This window comes from Kwoniella botswanensis, chromosome 2 (genome assembly GCF_036426115.1).
Source record: "Kwoniella botswanensis chromosome 2, complete sequence".
Taxonomy (NCBI): domain Eukaryota; kingdom Fungi; phylum Basidiomycota; class Tremellomycetes; order Tremellales; family Cryptococcaceae; genus Kwoniella; species Kwoniella botswanensis.
This window is the reverse complement of record NC_088600.1, coordinates 954,975-972,374: the sequence shown is the minus strand read 5'-3', so window position 1 is coordinate 972,374 and position 17,400 is coordinate 954,975. Positions and strand designations below refer to the sequence as shown.

The window sequence follows — 17,400 nt, the reverse complement described above, 5'->3', positions numbered from 1 at the left end:
TATATCTTTGTAATCCCTCCCAGATCTTTATAGTACCATATAGTTTTAGCAGTTCCGTAACATCCTATAATCCCAGATAACGACCAGTCATGATATGTATCCAGATAGTTTCTTGTTTATTGATTCCTGTCGCCACTAACGGAATCAAATTGAGATTGGGATGATGTGCAAGTCAGAGTGCTGATGGTATGTCGCGTCATGCATACCAATACAACGCATTGACGTCATCTACCGACATATGAAGTGATTCACTGCTAGTAGCTGATTCCCACTGACATGACAGCTCACAACCCAACAAACCCCATATAACATCTCATCTCCATCCCTACCACTCTCTTCCCTTCCTTCTTTACGTTTCCATACAATTACCTCTCAGAATCCATTTGTTCAGAGAGAAGATCACCCTCAATATCACATACCTGTAGCCATTAGTACTTCTAAAACCCATCATGAAAGTATCCAAAACCCTCGTCATCACCGCTCTAGCCTTAGCAGCAGGAGGTGAAGCCAAACTGTTTGGTAAGGATAAACGTGAGTGATAATCACTTGAATGGATGAGCTCTCTTTCTGATATATTAACTTGAGATGCTGATGATCATCTACCTTTTTACCTCTGCCCTTACATTCCATGTCCATGATCTTGTTCCGTTGAATTTATCATTCTTGTGTCCATCGTCGATCACTTTCCTCCACGCCACTCACGAACGAACAGCCGTCTACGAAGATTGGTCACTCGATCAATCCGTTGCGTTCCTCAAGGAACAAGGAATCGCAGTGAAAGATTCTGCAACTTTGGCTGAGATCCAAAAACAAGTGGCTGAAAATGCCGATGCTGCTGCCAAGGTAAGTCAGCACAATCCGTCGTCCGACCTATGGAAACTGTTTGACTGACCATCCTATTCTTGCCCAGTGGGGTGCCGCCGCCGCCGGATCAGCTCAAGGTCACTACGAAGCTTACAGTGAAGCTTTACTCGAAACGTAAGCTGGTGATCTAACCGTATATGTTCTGCATCAACTGACGCGAGATTTCCCTTCTCTAGCTGGTCTGAAAGCCAATTGAGAGAATGGTTATTGGAGAAAGGAGTCGTTTCCCCTTCTTCCAACCGAGAGGCTCTCTTGGTTAAGGCTAAGCAATTGTGAGCTGATTTCACCTAACCGATTCAGGCCTAGCTGACGATAAATTTGCCATCTGCAGAGCCAGCGCCGCTTCAACTGCCGCTTATGGTCACCCAACTGACCAAGCAGCTTCCTCCGTCTCCTCAGCAGGCTACGGTGCCGCTTCTTCCATCTCTTCAGGATACTACGCCGCTTCATCTCAAGCGGCTTACGCATCTGCCAAAGCCCAAAAGAAACTTGACGATGCTAAAGATTACGTCTTCTCCACCTGGGATGATAACCAACTTCGAACATGGCTTGAGGAACACGATGTCATCTCAACTCCCGCCCCTACCGGTCGAGCAGCCTTACTTAACAACGTCAAAGTAGCTTACCTTAAAGCTACTTCCCCAATCTACGAGGCTTGGTCCACTTCCAACATCCACGAATGGCTGGTCGAACACGGTATTGTCCACCCTGAGCCTACCGCCAGAGACAAGCTCCTCGATCTCATGAAGGATAATTACTACGAAGCCAAAGATACTGCTTACTCTTCATGGTCAGAATCCCAAGCTAGAGACTGGTTGATCTCTGAAGGTATCATGTAAGTTGCTTCTCCCTTCTTCCTTCTTCCTTCTTTCCCTCGTACCCAAGTCAAGCAGTTCCTCAAACCCATTTGTGATTGAACATGCGATGAAAGGTGTCAAATTGACAAAACCCATTTTATCTCTGACTATCCTTCCTTCCTACACTGGTATTAACGATTCAACAATAGCAGCACAGACGCGGCCCAACTCAAGAAGGAGAAATACGAGAAACTACTCAACGAACACTACACTCGATCTAAGAACACCGTTTGGTCAGGCTGGTATGACTCTGAAATTCGATCTTGGCTTGTCGACCACGGTTACCTCAAATCCGATGCTGAAGCTAAGAGAGATGAGGTGGGTCGGTCCAACAATCGGTGACATGAGATTTGTATGCTTACGATTTTGTGAACAGTTGGTCAGCCTTATCTCCCAAAAATACAAGGAGAATACCAACGCCCCTTACCTCGCTTGGCCCGATGCTAGACTCAGAGCGCAACTCAGATCTTACGGTATTGATGACACCAAATTCACCTCGAGACCTTCGCTCCTACACGAGGTTCGAAGTGAGTTACCCTTCCGATTTCAGCTTGATTTGAGGTAGCTGACTGATGATCGTTCGCTTAGTTCACTACGTCCAATCCCAAAACAAGGTCGAACAAATCCTCGCTTCCATCCGAGAGACCATCTCAGGTGGTGTTGAGTTCGCTGAAGAGAAACTCGCTCACGTCCTTGAGGTGAGTGCATTGACTGCACAACATGCTTCATTCGCTGACAGTCGAAATAAAGCTCCTCACTGCTTCTAAGTTGACCGCTGAAGAGAAACTTGACAAGGCCTACGCTTCCGTCTCTTCCGTCTACGAAGTTGCTGTCTCTTCTGCAAGCTCTGCCGCCAACTACTACGGTGCTAGTGCTACCTCTGCTGCCTCTGTCGCTTCTGTCAGCGCCTAGTAAGTTGACAATACTAGCTCTTCGGGAAGCCAACTGACAGTGTACAACACTTAGCTCCTCCGCCTCCTCAGCTTCTTCCGCTGCTGTCTCTGCCGCTTCTTCCCTCTCTAGCAGTCTCTCCTCGGCTGCTTCTTCAGCTTCCAGCGTCGCTGCCAAATCCGCCAACAACCCTTCGTTGACCTCGGCCGCTTCCGTCGCTAGCAAGTCTGCTTCATCAGCCGCTTCATACGCTTCTTCTTCAGCTTCGTCTCTCGCCTCATCCGCTTCATCGGTAGCTTCCGTCTACGCTCACTCGGCTTCGCTATCTGCTTCTTCAGCCTCCAAATCATGGTCGCTCTCCGCCGTTTCGGCCTCAAAAGCTGCTCTCGAGACTTCGGCTTCAGTCCACAGCTCGCTCAGCAGCGCTTACTCTGTAGCTTCGAAATCGGCTTCATCAGCATCTGTCGCTGCTGCCTCGTCGGCTTCGTCAGCTAGCAAGTCTGCTTCATCTTACTCTGCTTCTTTGAGCAGTGTTAGTGCTAAAGCTTCCAAATCCGCCAAGAGCGAGCTTTAAGGTGGGATCGAATGATTGCGATGAGTGAAGAAAAAAAGAGAAGAATGAATGCAGTGAAGAAAGGTGTAGAGTTGGTGCACAAGAAAGAAGGTCATCGAGGAGGATGGAAAGAAGTACATATATATTCCTATTGTTCATAGTCTCATCCCGTCCAAAACTTCCATAGCTTTAGCTTTATTCATTTTATCACCTGATAGTTAGTTTTCTGATAATTCACGAATACGATTGAACGATGTGATTGTTTTTCTTTTCTACTACTCTGGAGAGCAGGCGATAGTGGTAAAGAGAGTAAGAAGTGGAAAATGGGGAATGAAAGATGAAGAATGAAGAATGAATGAATATGCAAACTAAATTGTCTCCACTTTGTTGTTTTTCCGCATGTGCCACATTGTATCAACATGATATGTCGCAGTGTGATACTGTCTTATTCGAGTGTCCCACTTAGGACGTCATGACTCTCGACTCTCAAAGTCCATGTTATACGAGTATTTGAGATAATCACTCGATAACTTTATACAATCATCTCATTCCTGATACAATCATCATAAGAGTACAGCAGGTGAATAGCACAGCAGCAAGAGACGATCAGACTTCACCTTCACCTGAAACCCAATAAGAAGAGCACTCTGTAGAAAAGATGTCAACAACAGCAGATTTGGAAAAGGATCCATTCTACCTCCGGTGAGTTGATTGCAATGTGATGGAGATAAATAGCTAATGCTGGATGGTTATGATCAATCATACAGATACTAGTAAGTCACCTGATGCCTGGGACCTGATCTCATTCATCGAATCGTCACAATCTAATGATAACGATACCGAACGAAGGGTCGAAGGAGGGACACGAGCTGATTTCAAATAATCTATGGTTCGATATTATAGTACGGGGCATCAAGGTATGCATGGACATGAATTCCTAGAATTCGAATATTCTCATGGTAAGTGTATCAACCTTTAGTCAAAATGTCATTGAAGTCGCGGAGAGAGAAAGAGAAAGAGAGAGAGAGAGAGAGCTAATATCCTTTCGATCACTTGCAGGTCGAATCAGATATGCCAATAATTCGAATTATAGGAATGATAGTTTGATCAGGAAAGAGAGTGAGTTGGAGTTCTTCTTCTCTTTGGTTGAATTCTAGGATATATGATATGGATAGGTTCGAAAAGGCGTTCTTAATGGTTGGGACAAAGTGTGATTGTTTCTTGGAATGCGAGTCTAGGAGAAGATAGGAGGGAGGCATGGAACATGGAGAAATAACGACGATTCCGGTGTATGGTATACCAAGGAACGGGATAGAGCGGAAGACCTTCATTCGATGAGTTGGGGTTGAATATTGAAAATGAGTCGAGATTTCCCTTCATTCCTTGAAGAACCGACTACATCCGGGAATTCCAAGGAAGATACTATCCGTTGTTTACATCATTCAAAACTCGATTTTTTTTGGAAAATGTAATAAGATCGAAAAGAGAGCATCAACTGACATGACCCCTTCTGTCCTCCCTTCGCAGTGTTCGTAGGTCCGGCGGTGGTTGAGGAATTGAAGAGGATCGTAAGGGAAAGTGAAATCACAAAGTGAGCTAGACAAATCGTCTCGTCCTTATCTTCAATCCTCTATCTGTATCCAGTCAAAGAGGATGTCTATCATTGTGTGGTCTGTAGGATGATACTGATGATACCTTGCTTGACTCGACTTATAGGGAAGACGACGTAGCGTGGCCTAAGAAGAACGTAGTGGGTAAACAAGAGTTGGAAGTTAGAATAGATAAGGAACATATCTCGTTTGAGGTGGGTCATAATCTTATTCATCACCTTCCGCGGCTGGCTGGAATATGAGAATCATCCATTCATGATTTTACACATGGTAACACAGAAGGAGATCGCTGATATAACAATTATGGTTTATACAGACCGCCAAGATCGGTTCTCTGGCAGATGTGAATGAATCTTCCGACGCTGAGGGTTTGAGAGTGTTCTATTACCTCGTCCAAGATCTCAAGGTGAGTAGTCGCCATTTACGACCTGATCGCTGGATTTCCCAATGCTGACCAAGACTGGGGGCTTTATTGAAGTGCTTCATCTTCTCCCTTATCACCCTTCATTTCAAGATCAAACCTAGTAAGCTGCCCCCAATAAAGAAGAGGCGAGCTTCAGCTGACTTGACTTTATTCTACTTGCTACCAGTCCAACAATAAAAGAAGAATACAAGAGAGATCCGGTGAGGGGGGCAAGCAGGCGTGACGTGAAAGGGTGAAGATAAACGGCCTTTAACCTCTTCATATAGTACGCTCGTGTTCTGGGCTGAACAGCTATGCCATGCATCATGTATAACAATTATATACTATCATATCCTATCTATCAGTCTGCAAAGACGGTTTCGATAGCATAATATTATAGCATTCAAGAGTGAGTCAAGGGGATGTCACCCGTAGACCCGTAGACAGCTTTTTCGGGTCATTCCGGCGGAGATTTGAGATGGTGATGATGAGAATTCATGTTCTGACTTTCTAAACCAAAAATATCATATCATCGATCGTTGCCAACTGGGAGAGTTTGTTTCTTCTCATTGTTTTGACTGTAACCTCACCTGACCTTACCGTATAGTACTTTCCAACCCAGAATACTCTCTTTATCCCTTTATCTAAATCTCCCTGGTATCATTCTACCTAAACAAAACACTATGACACCCATCATCTCTCGATCCCTCATTCCCTCGTGTTCCTCAACCCTCGCCAGCTCTTCTCGCCTCTTTACTCGCTCACTAGCCTCTCACGCTTATATGCCCCCTTCCCCTACATCATCATCCTCGCCGGCTTCATCTCTACCTATCGAAGCTACCACGACGACCCCCACGGATCTTACGGACGAACAGAGGCAGTTGATCGACTCGATCATCCGTGTGGATCAGGCTGGGGAACTGGGGGCAAATTGGATATACAGGGGTCAGAAATGGGCTATGGATGTGAAAGGCGACAAGGAGACGGGTAAACAGGTTGAGGTGGGTTGTATCTGCTACAACTGCTCACAAATACACTACACAATGAGAAGGTTGGATCCGAAGACTGACAATAAATCCCTGTCATAGGAAATGTGGGAGAACGAACGACATCATCTGACGATCCTCTCCCACCTCCAAACTCAACATCGAGCTAGACCCACGGTGTTATACCCTCTATGGCAAGCTTTGGCTTTTGGTCTAGGAGCAAGTACGGGCTTACTGTCGAAGGAGGCCGCTATGGCTTGTACCGAGGCGGTGGAAACTGTTATAGGTGAACATTACGATGAGTGAGTGTACCACACTTATATACGATCTTAAACACACCTACTTTGCCTTTTCTCAGGATAAATATTCTGAACCAACCCATCGCCTTGTATCACTGGGATCTACGCTGACTATTCATCGACTTCTTTAGCCAGCTTAAAGCTCTTCAACCGCTCCTCAACCCCACCGACCCATCTTCTCCAGCACCTCATCCCTCACTCCCACTGATGGCTGACATCCTCAAAGAATTCAGAGACGACGAATTGGAACATCTCGATTTCGCCGTTGAGGAAGGTGCTCAGAAAGCACCTGGGCACAGTCTCTTATCTGCCATCATAGGTGTAGGATGTAAAGTAGCGATCAAAGTCTGCGAGAAGGTTTGATCCAGGATCACGATAGATCGTGGATCAGAATCATGTAAAATTTATAATTGGTCTCATGTGCTGTACACTACATTGCGTTGCATAGAGAAGAAAGGTAAATGAGATATTTGCATAATTGAGATGTGAAGAAACGTTTGAACCCATCGTAGTGACGATGACGATTTCATCTCGAAAGATTCATTGTCATTGTCATTGCCAAGTTGAGTTGTCTGTATACGAGAATCGAGAGGGGGCCATCAAGTACGATAGTGCGATAGATGATATGCCATCAGATCAACTGTACTGTACTAAAATGCATTGCGTAATGATATAGCATAAAGAGAAAACCTATGAAAACAAATATTTTGGGACCGGACTAATGGAGTATTGAGGTCATGACAGACAGATCATCATCCCCTTTTTTTGTCTTTTGGAAACCCTTTCCATGTTCTACTTCTATTCCGTACACATATCCTCCTTGGAACTAAAGCTTAAGCAGTAGCACCTTCAAGTCTGGCTCTCTTGTTGCCATTGGCACTTCCATTAGGTGAAGAATCTCTCGAGGGCATGTGCTAACGATCACAATAAGACATCAGCTCATATTTCATCTTTCGCTTATTCCATAGAAGTGATTCATTGCCAGAAAATATCAACTCACCTTCTCGAGCAACCTGTCCAATACAGCAGATTGACCAATCTTGAGATCACCCGATTGGATACCGGTGTGGTAGATACGTAAGATCATATCAACATCTTCCATCGATTGAGTTCTCACATCGGCCAACTCCTTGATCTTGGCGGTGGCATCCTTGACCTGATCGTCGGTGAGGTTCAAGTTGAGTTGCTCGACTCGGGATTTAACGGCGTTCCATCCGGTAAGTCGGTGACTAAGCAGATATCGAAAAGCAAAAGCAAACACGTCAGCAAATTTACAATAATATCATCCAACGATGTATCAGATCTAGCACTCACCCGATAGAAACGTATCGGGTCATACCGAAATCGGCAGGGTTCAAGATCTCATATGTAGAGGGGTTGGCAAGGATAGCCTTGGCATGGATACCGGCCTTGTGGGTGAAAGCGCAGAAACCAGTGATGTAATTGTTGCTGTTGAACGGGTAGAACATCTCAATTAGCATCGATGTCCTCCTATACTCCGAGAGACAAAATGCGGTGAATATAGATGCTCACAAAGGAACGGAGATCTCAACAGCTTCAGCAACGACGTTCTCCAATTCTCGGAGCATGGACAACTTGTATTTGCCCTTGACGTATTCAGGATCGGCGACCATCATTCGAGCGATCAAACCACCAAGAGGGGTGATACCGTTTCTCTCACCGATACCGAGCTGGTAGAGCAAAATAGGATGAGCTGATTTGCACTACCGACCTGCACATGTTGCTAAATGACTCACAATGGAAGTGTCGATATGGGTGGCACCGGCTTCAAGGGCAGCGTAGGCGTTTGCGATGGCTACGAGATACGAAAATGTACGTCAGTACTGATGTTGATTTTGATTCACCAATTGATAAAGGTGAAAACGATGTGGGAAATCATGACAAAGTGACAAAGAGGGAGGATTACAGAAGACGCGAATGGAATGAAGGTTGAAGATGAAGAGATGAGATATAACTCACAGCAACCAGTATCATTATGGAAATGACATTCAATATCACAACTGACAACACCTCTCAAAGTTCTCACAAGGTCATAAACCTGTCTTGGATCGGCACATCCTACGGTATCAGCGACACCCACTCGATTCACGTGAATCTTATCGACCGTTCGGTAAATGGAGAGTAAATCGACTAATTCGGATCTGAATGAATCTTCCGATGAGAATCGGATTTCGATACCCTTGGATTTGACGAATTCAATAACTTCAATGGCGGTCTTGGTGATCCATGTCATGTCCTTTCCGTGGGAGTGTTCTCTCAAGAATGAAGATGTTCCGATGACCACGTCTACACCGTCGACACCTATATAGCAGAATAAACTATACGTCAGTGATCTAGCTCATATGTCGATATTTGTAATTTCCCCTCCTCCTTCAAAATTTCCTGAATATAAACACCACACTCACCGGTCTCAACGGCCAACTTGGCATCATCCATATGACATCTAATGTGAGTCAAGATCTTGGTCTTCTTGAGACCCAACTTGCAGATAGCTTCGCAGTGAGCTCTCGATTCGGGTGAGGCGGCAGGGGAGGTGAGTTCGATGTATTCAACACCGAATTCGTCAAGCCTTTTGAGTCAACAGTCGATGTAAGTCAGCGATTGCTTAACGAGAACAGATAATAAACATAGATGTTGTGCAAAGTGTCAAGAAAGCGCCAGAACTCACATCTTAGCGATCTTGATCTTGGTTTCGAGAGTGAAGAAGGCATTGGCGAACTGTTCACCCTCTATAGAATTCATAGCAATGTTATCAGTTTCAGAGGTCACCAGCAGCAGTAAGAAGCGTGAGACTAACCTCGAAGAGTGGATTCGATAATCTATATAATAACATCAAGTTAAGTCAGACCAAATCCGTAATATGTATATGATATGATAAAATATGGCTTCTGGTATATTTCAAGATTCCTTAAGTCGAACGAGAAGTGGGTAACTCACACTCCAATTAGAGGTATTACTCAAGAAATCGCTGGCTCTACCGTACAAACCCTTATGCGACTTGACGGCAGGTGGCTGTTGACTCGTACTTTCATTCGTTCTTTTGATTTCACCGTTGGTAGATGATGAGATGTGAGGTCCATCATTTATGATTGGGACCATCTCTTCGTCACCGTTGGAAGTTATAGGTTGGTCTGGTGTAGGGCACATCTTGGCGATTCGTTTCTTTTCTTTTCTTTTCTGACGAAGTTGATATGTATGTGTATCTGGAAGGGAGGTTATGCTATGCAAATGATACTTTTATGTAGTCCACCGAGATGTATCTGTATGTATGTATGAATTGATGTAACAAAGAAGTTTTCGTTTTCAGTTTAACTTCGGTTTTTTTTTAATTCGACCAAAACTGACGTTATGTAACTCGACTGTGATCAAAACTCCAACTACCAATTAATTTCGACTCATATAACTAAACGCCCAAAAAAAGTGGAGTGCTCATGAAGATTTAGACGAGTCACTGGGAGTATTGTTATGTCATGACTCCTTGAATGCCGCTTACTACGTACTCATGCATTCGCCTGCTCCTCATCCTCGCCTCACCCAGCTGGACCCCGAGCATATGAGTTCGCTGCCTTGTATGACTCGATGAAAACGCAGTCTTTTCGAATTTGCTTGACTTTTTGCATTTGTGATTTTCGAATTTTTCAACAACCCCCTCCCCCCCACCCCCGGGAATTGATCCGACCAGAATTGCCTGTTCAGGAAGATATACAATCTTGATTGCAATCGAGCTCAATAGCCAGGTCACGTGATGAGCCGGTTCATGACGTTTCTTTCGACGTGTTTTCCTTTGATCGTAGATTGAGACTGACACCTGCTTTTCAACAACGAGGCAAAGGGTTGACTGGGAATGAACATACAGTACTAGCTATCAGCTACCTTGGTATCCTCTACCGACCATGATACGGTTCATCTACCTCGCGCTATTCGTGTTCCCATTCGCCCTTGCCCAATTCGGCGGTTTCTTCCAACATGGATTCCCGTTCGGTGGACACGGCCCGCCAGTGCATGAGCAACAACAGGATTTCACGAGGCGGAGGGAACATAGAGGGTGGACTGAGATGGATAATGGTGAGTCGGATTCCGTATACGTAGAAAGGGGCTGAATTGGCGTGATTTTTGCTGACCGGTAGTCGAATCGATCATTCACAGTCCACTGTAGAGCCGGTTACGTCTGTCCATCATCTCTAGCTTGTGTACCTACTCCGGCGGACTGTCCATGTCCTTATCCGTCAGTATTCCATTCCCAAGCTCTCATTTGACCTATTCACTGATCTCTTTTGCTAAATGTGTGTAGCGAGGATATCAAATGTGTCATACCGGATAACAGAGAAAGGGATGAAGGCGAAGGTCCGCCATTCGTTTGTGTAAGGTCAACAGGTGGTGATCAAGCAAGTTGTGACAAAGTGATGGAATACTCAAAACCTATATGATAGAGATGCATAAGGACGAACTCGTATATCACGATGCAGTCCAAATTGTGCTTCGGTCCCAGCTTAACATGTTGACTAATGCGAGACAAGTGGGTAACGAAACCATGGGTATGAAAATAGTATGCAAGGTATATCAATCCGACTTGCGTCGACTAATAAACAGGAAACTCAGGATCGATCTCCCTACTCCAAGCTCTCAATCCACCTTTCACATCCCTTATCCTCTTCTCACCCGAGATCTTACGCAGAGCCTCAGCCGCTATCTGCGAGTCATTTCCTCTTCTGCAGAGGAATATGACCTCGTCTGTTGATGGGATGGAAGATGGGTCTTTGAGGATACTTGGAAGTGGTATATCTGAAAAATAGAGGTATCTCGGTCAACTCGGTGCTGGTGGTTTGCTTGAAATCTCGACACCTAACTATTCAACTCACTGATGGACCCTGGTAATGAGCATATACCAAATTCTACAGGTGGACGTGTATCAACCAGCGATATCTGAGAATCAGAGCTGAGTAGAGCAGACAGGTCCTGATTGACGGCATGGTATCAGTCAAAGCTCGACACGACGAGATGCTGCATTGTTGCAGTGTACATACCTTCACATTTATCCTTTCTCCTTCACGTCCTTCCACTAGTCCCGTTTCCTCATCGACTTCAGGTCCCATCGCACCTGCGCAGAACGACTCGTATCCATATACATTCAGATCATCTGTGATCGTCGCAGACGGTCCACAGGCTATACATTTGGGTGAAGGACCTTTCATACGTATCGTCCGTATTAATGGGTTCGAACAGAGATGATGAAGGTGTAGTAACGGTTCTTGATCTGTGACACAAATCTGATCAGATTGAATCCAACATCAAGCGCAGAATCACTATTGATGGACATACCTTCCTTCCCTGTTATAAGTTTTATTACTTCCCCTGCCATTCCTGTTCCTATTAAACCAGTCACAACACCCCATACTCCCTCTTCCTCACATTTACCCCCTGAACCAGGTAATACACTCGGCCAGATACACCTATAGCACGCTCTTCGCTTTCCTGCCTTCGTAGATCCACCATATACTGCCCACTGTCCTGCTGAGGAGATCGCCGCGCCGGACACTAACGTTATACCCAGTCGTACGGAAGCGTCGGATAGGAGGTATCGGGTGAGTGGTCGGTCGGTACAATCGACAAGGATTGAGTAGGGCTGCAAGAGGGATATGGCTGTTGAGGGCGTTATAGGTACGGGATGAGGAATGAGATTGACACTTGGGTTATTCCTAGAAACGCATAAAACGGTGATCGTCAGTATAATGGAATTGTAAATCGTAGATAGATGTACTCATACTTGGCTACTCACGCGGATAACGTTATACAAGCAGATTCAGCCTTGTTCATACCCACTCTATCCGTCGTATGGAGTATCTGACGATGTAAATTACTTAAACTGACTGTATCATGATCGAAAATACCGATTGTTCCTACAGTAAATAGTATGATTCGATCAGCTGTGGATGTCGAGGGCCTAGATAGAGAAGCCGGTACTCACCTACTCCTGATGCAGCGAGGTATTGAAGTGCCGGACAACCCAGTCCACCAGCACCAACTACTGCTACTTTGGCATTCTTGAGTTTGAGCTGGGCTATGCGATGTTCCAAAAAGGAGGTAAGCCTCTGAAGTTTCACATGTAAAATTAAATTGATCGAATTCAAGTTACACTTACCAGGAAGACCAAATCCAGGCATGATCATCTGTCTACCATACCTAATATACTCGTCGAGGGAAAGGGGTACCTCCTCTACAGGCGGTAAAGTCGAGGTAGAAGCTTCGATCTGAGTATCCATATTGAATAGCGTTCCGGAAAGTAATGCCGCCAGTTATTGGTCTCTGGCTTTTGGTCTTGAGGTTTTGGGCGTGAGATTATATAGTTGACAAGGCTTATACTATCACTATCTCCTTTGACCATGCAGAGACGAGACAAGATAAAAAGCAACTTTTTTATGGATTCACCTCCACATGCCGCTCACGGGTGACCCTTTGTAATCACATTAGGATATTTGATTAGCGGAATCAAAAGCTCATTTACAGCTTCATTCTTATCCTTTCGAACCCCCGCACGGAGCGCTTTCCGTTGGGTTGACCTCGAACCTCGACCTCTCTGTTCCATCTTGAATCTTCAACATTCTTAGAACCTCTTGTCTGGACTTTCCACGATTGATCGACAATCGACAAATCAGGAGAGATATGGCCACCACATCTTCCTCATCGAAAGGTCAGATGGAGACCAACCCCAGGGGAATACCCAAAGCGCCATTTGTGGTAGGTATCAGCTACTGTCTCTTCACGTACCTTTAAGCCAGCTGATGGAAATCTTAACGATGAACACAGGCTGATGTGGACGAGTACGTGGGAGGTAAAGATGCAGAGATACAAAGTACTATGAAGAAATTCGAGGAGACAACTGCGTGAGTAGGAGTCGTCACTCAGCTTCCGTCTGCTGATAAGTTTCTGTGGTTGTGATAAGCTGACATATGCGAATTCTCTCGAACATATAGGAAATATCGATATATGGAGATATCCTTACAACAACGACGTAAAGCCCTCTTAGGTAAAATACCAGATATGGAGCAGACCCTCCAAGTGGTAAAGTTCTTACAGGTCAGGAGGAAGAAGGCATCGGGTGAACCTATCGAAGAAGAGGAGAACAATGCAGATAGCGACGATGATGATTTGGATGACCTGGACGATCTGGATGACGAAGCGGATGATCAGAAAAAGGAGGATAAGCCGTTAAAGACGTTGTTCGAGTTGAATGATACGCTTTTTGCGGAGGCTGAAGTGACTGAGACGGGAGAGGTGGGATTATGGTTAGGTGTAAGTCAACTCCTCTTACATCCAAGTTCTAATTAGTATGAAAGCTTCAAGCCTTCATTATTCAAAGCTTAGCGTTGAGGTACATCGCTGATAGAAAACCTCAAATAGGCGAACATCATGTTGATGTACCCACTGCAAGAAGCTATCGAATTGTTGACCAACAAATTATCAACAGCTAAGAAATCACATGAAGAGACTGTGGAAGATCTGGAATTCTTAAGAGAACAAATCACGGTGATGGAAGTGAATTTCGCTAGAGTACATAATGTGAGTGCGGATCTATTTGGACTCTCTCCTAAACAGCGAGGTGCACATGTAATGGGATTGGATAACGGCTAACGTTCTGTTGTGAACAGTGGGACGTAAAGAGAAGAAGGGAGAAAGGTTTGATAGGTCAACAATCTGGATTATTACCTTCACAGAGAAAGCAGGGTAACGACGATGATTCGGATGATGATGATAGGGATTAGGATCATCACAGCACATACTGCATGCAGATCATTGTAACTAGTGTAGGGACATCAACTGATATCTCAGACTGACCATTCAAACCCGAGACTCCATATGACGTGCTCAGCTAGCATCCATTGATCGCGGCAATGAATGCGTATGATGAGCCTTTACTGCATCCCAAGGAGACGGCGGTATCTTCCTACAACCTTACAACCTGATATGAATGACTCAGCTGAAGAGATCTATCACTCCCCTGCAGTGATCAATTTGACAATACTGGCGAAAGTGCAAATATGACAGCGACTTTTAAATAGATTATATTGCATGATTCAATTATATGTATGCGTAAAATACATACAAGTGTGAAATACTGACTCTCTCTTCCACTAACGTACAACATTCTGATTGTCATCCGCAGCAACATATTCACCGACCAGCACACTTCTTCACCCAACACGCACAAGAGATTCAACATCTCCTCATATATTCTCATATCACCCATCAGGCCGTGGAAAACTACTGCAATCCCCTTGCGAACTCGCTCAGTTGTTTTCGGACGTTCTGACGATTGTCGACCAATTGTGATTTGATCTGTTGTTTCGTCAGACCGGTCTGTTCGAAAAAATATTCAAATGTAAGCTAATAGCATCATCCATGAGACCGTTGAGATTCATTTATTTCTTAGGCGATAGAAAGCTCATCATGTTTGAACTGAAAACCACACACGGTTCCTCCATAGGTGAATGATCCACTCACCATCTGAGCCAACTCATCGAGGTTCGCCATAGCCACACCCTTACTGATGACATGTTCAGCAATGGCAATCTTCGCTTCGGTAGGTATCCTAGCTTTAGGTCCAGGTATACCTTTATGTTTACCCTTTGGTTTCACAGTTGTGACTGGAGTCGACTGAAGTTGCTCGAGAGAAGGTATAGGTGAATCTTGAACATTTGACGTCGAAGACGGTACGGCGACAGATTGAAGTGGCGGTGAAGGTGATGGCTGGTAGGCCCCTGCTGTTCCGGTGGCGATTGGTGTTGGTGAGTCTAAGGAACTTCCCGCAGTAGATGGTGGTCGAAGTATCGAAGTGGTCATCAAGGGACCAAGTCCTGAACCGGAATTTTGTGATTGGATAGAAGGAGGTATATAAGTAGGTATAGGATGATGAACGTAGTGCTGAGGATGTGGATAATTGGTATATGCCAATCCAAGTCCATCCCCTAAAGGCGAAGGATGGAAATCTTGATTGGAATCGGGATTGGGGAATCCACCAGGTGCATGTGGCGTTATAGGCGTAGGGGGTCTACTGTGACTTGAGGATTGGGTCACAACAGGTGCAAGTCCAACAATTGGAGTATATTTCAGAGAAGTGTTGAAGGTGCTGCTGGGAATCGAGAATGGTTGGTCAGGCCCATGTGGATGAGGCAAAGGCGGAGGCGGAGGAGGGTATCCCATAGAGGTAGGAAAGGGGAAAAGTGGCAATTGAGCTGGACCAGGCAAAGGTTGAGTGTAGGGAGAATGTTGAGGTGGATATCGCTGTCGATTGACATTCATGTCGTCATGCCAATAGGCAGAAGATCTGAGACTACCTCCACTAGTGCTAGGTATAATTGAGGGTCCGAAGTTCGAATGTTGACCATGACTTTGAGTCTGCCCTGATGGCTTCGTAGATGTTGAAGAATTTAGTTCAGAAGAATGGAAAGTTTCCGTTTCTTCAATTTCAATTCGCGGTCGTTTAGCACTAGTGGTTGAATCTGAATTAGGTGACTGAGATTGAGAGAGGACCGATTGACTGCGTTCGGAAAATTGAGTATCGGTGGTACCTCCGGATGGATTTTGAGAAGTCGCAGGTGCGGTTGTCCATGATGACGAAGGAGGTGGCATTGTCTGTTTATCTTCTTCTGACATGCTGTCGATCCAGAGCTGGGAATGTTATTTTGCGATTCGTGGTGTATATCTATTCACTACAGGTATCTCAATCTACTCAATCAGAATCGAATCCCTCCTGGGACTGGTTTTAGATAAGTTGTAGTAAAAGGTATTTTGAAATGGAAATGAATGTAATTGACCAAAAGAGCGTAAAGTAGTTGGTTGGCTGACAACGCAAAACACAACAAACAAACAAACAAACAGAAGCGGGAAAACAGCAAAAATAGGTCTATCTCCTCTTTGAATGTGTGTATCGATCGGTGATAGGGAATTATAAGATTATGATGGTATGTATATAGATGGAAGGGAAGGAAGTAAAGGGAGGTGATGCAGGAAGAAGGAATATTGGGTATTTTGTTCTTCTCTGTGTTGGATAGAATGTAGTTTTCCTTCCAAGTTTTGCTGAGATAGTTGAATGTCTCTCGATAGGGTATCTCCATAAAGGAACCTGAGGATTTCTTCAAGCTGACAACAAAGTTGTCTTTCGCAATGGTTCGACCTCGATACAATAGATGTTTGTTTCCCTAGTAACCAACTTCAAGTATTTGAGTAGGGTAAGATATTCGTATCGGATGGTACGGTCGAATCGAATTGGTCCCCTCCGCTATGTTTGCAGTATCAAAGTCAGTACGGTCTGAAGATCATTACTCGTTATTGTTATAGTATCAATTACCAACAACTAATCTAATCCAACTTGACAACACGCCCTTCTTCCTTCTTTTTCTTTTACTTTCTCTTTTTTTGGGATTAACCAAAAAAAACTGAAAACCGGGTTCCTTTGAGGCAGATCCGGTATCAACCCCCTGTCTTGATCTCTTGCAGCATTCTTTGTATGACCCTGTCAAACGGTTGTCTTGGATTACATCACTCATTAACAAAGCATTGAGTGGGGTATCCTGTAAGTAGGTCGATTTTGATGGGAATGATATTGATTCAGGTATGATTCCGACAATAAAGACTACTGTATACACGTCCTTTCGATCTAACGGACCGCGTTGACCCGCCCGCACTCATTCACCAAATCATCAGGCCCGATCATGAGATATGCACGTTCACAGAGTATGTAACGTGTATCACAGTCATACGCTATGTCGGGTTCCTTCTCCCTGAGAACCTGTGACTTGACAACCATCAAAATTCGTTGCTCGTACTGCCACTTTCCACTTTTCACTCGATCGAAACGTGTTGCAGAATATACTGTAGATAGTATTTGATCCGAGCGTGAACGATGGGGTCATTGACCG

The 17,400-nt window shown here is 44.7% G+C and overlaps 8 protein-coding genes across 8 annotated transcripts; 5 read left to right on the top strand and 3 right to left on the bottom strand.

Moving 5' to 3' along the window:
- Window positions 1-449: 449 nt before the first annotated feature.
- On the top strand, window positions 450-3,186 carry L199_007248 (uncharacterized protein; the record flags this gene model as incomplete). Its single annotated transcript, XM_064892942.1, has 10 exons — window positions 450-531; window positions 713-843; window positions 911-978; window positions 1,041-1,136; window positions 1,196-1,699; window positions 1,874-2,039; window positions 2,098-2,248; window positions 2,310-2,419; window positions 2,472-2,632; window positions 2,688-3,186. The coding sequence occupies 10 exons, from the start codon at window positions 450-452 to the stop codon at window positions 3,184-3,186; spliced, it is 1,968 nt and encodes a 655-aa protein (XP_064749014.1).
- A 637-nt stretch (window positions 3,187-3,823) lies between these two features.
- L199_007247 (uncharacterized protein) lies at window positions 3,824-5,376 on the top strand (the record flags this gene model as incomplete). Its single annotated transcript, XM_064892941.1, has 9 exons — window positions 3,824-3,867; window positions 3,933-3,938; window positions 4,069-4,124; window positions 4,225-4,284; window positions 4,693-4,756; window positions 4,882-4,969; window positions 5,092-5,181; window positions 5,254-5,299; window positions 5,366-5,376. The coding sequence occupies 9 exons, from the start codon at window positions 3,824-3,826 to the stop codon at window positions 5,374-5,376; spliced, it is 465 nt and encodes a 154-aa protein (XP_064749013.1).
- Window positions 5,377-5,861: 485 nt separating this feature from the next.
- On the top strand, window positions 5,862-6,826 carry L199_007246 (uncharacterized protein; the record flags this gene model as incomplete). The annotated part of the gene is made up of 3 exons (XM_064892940.1): window positions 5,862-6,179; window positions 6,267-6,466; window positions 6,595-6,826. The coding sequence occupies 3 exons, from the start codon at window positions 5,862-5,864 to the stop codon at window positions 6,824-6,826; spliced, it is 750 nt and encodes a 249-aa protein (XP_064749012.1).
- A 470-nt stretch (window positions 6,827-7,296) lies between these two features.
- Window positions 7,297-9,631, bottom strand: L199_007245 (homocitrate synthase, cytosolic isozyme; the record flags this gene model as incomplete). Its single annotated transcript, XM_064892939.1, has 10 exons — window positions 7,297-7,377; window positions 7,464-7,692; window positions 7,778-7,912; window positions 7,997-8,154; window positions 8,221-8,279; window positions 8,444-8,785; window positions 8,890-9,053; window positions 9,153-9,213; window positions 9,282-9,303; window positions 9,422-9,631. The coding sequence occupies 10 exons, from the start codon at window positions 9,629-9,631 to the stop codon at window positions 7,297-7,299; spliced, it is 1,461 nt and encodes a 486-aa protein (XP_064749011.1).
- Window positions 9,632-10,377: 746 nt separating this feature from the next.
- On the top strand, window positions 10,378-10,911 carry L199_007244 (uncharacterized protein; the record flags this gene model as incomplete). The annotated part of the gene is made up of 3 exons (XM_064892938.1): window positions 10,378-10,549; window positions 10,631-10,709; window positions 10,776-10,911. 3 exons carry the CDS (start codon window positions 10,378-10,380, stop codon window positions 10,909-10,911), a joined length of 387 nt encoding a protein of 128 aa, XP_064749010.1.
- Window positions 10,912-11,063: 152 nt separating this feature from the next.
- On the bottom strand, window positions 11,064-12,744 carry L199_007243 (uncharacterized protein; the record flags this gene model as incomplete). The annotated part of the gene is made up of 7 exons (XM_064892937.1): window positions 11,064-11,266; window positions 11,344-11,440; window positions 11,509-11,738; window positions 11,804-12,180; window positions 12,261-12,381; window positions 12,450-12,542; window positions 12,624-12,744. 7 exons carry the CDS (start codon window positions 12,742-12,744, stop codon window positions 11,064-11,066), a joined length of 1,242 nt encoding a protein of 413 aa, XP_064749009.1.
- A 400-nt stretch (window positions 12,745-13,144) lies between these two features.
- On the top strand, window positions 13,145-14,244 carry L199_007242 (uncharacterized protein; the record flags this gene model as incomplete). Its single annotated transcript, XM_064892936.1, has 5 exons — window positions 13,145-13,219; window positions 13,289-13,365; window positions 13,456-13,774; window positions 13,883-14,041; window positions 14,131-14,244. The coding sequence occupies 5 exons, from the start codon at window positions 13,145-13,147 to the stop codon at window positions 14,242-14,244; spliced, it is 744 nt and encodes a 247-aa protein (XP_064749008.1).
- A 499-nt stretch (window positions 14,245-14,743) lies between these two features.
- L199_007241 (uncharacterized protein) lies at window positions 14,744-16,135 on the bottom strand (the record flags this gene model as incomplete). Its single annotated transcript, XM_064892935.1, has 2 exons — window positions 14,744-14,839; window positions 14,984-16,135. The coding sequence occupies 2 exons, from the start codon at window positions 16,133-16,135 to the stop codon at window positions 14,744-14,746; spliced, it is 1,248 nt and encodes a 415-aa protein (XP_064749007.1).
- Between the last annotated feature and the right edge of the window lie 1,265 nt (window positions 16,136-17,400).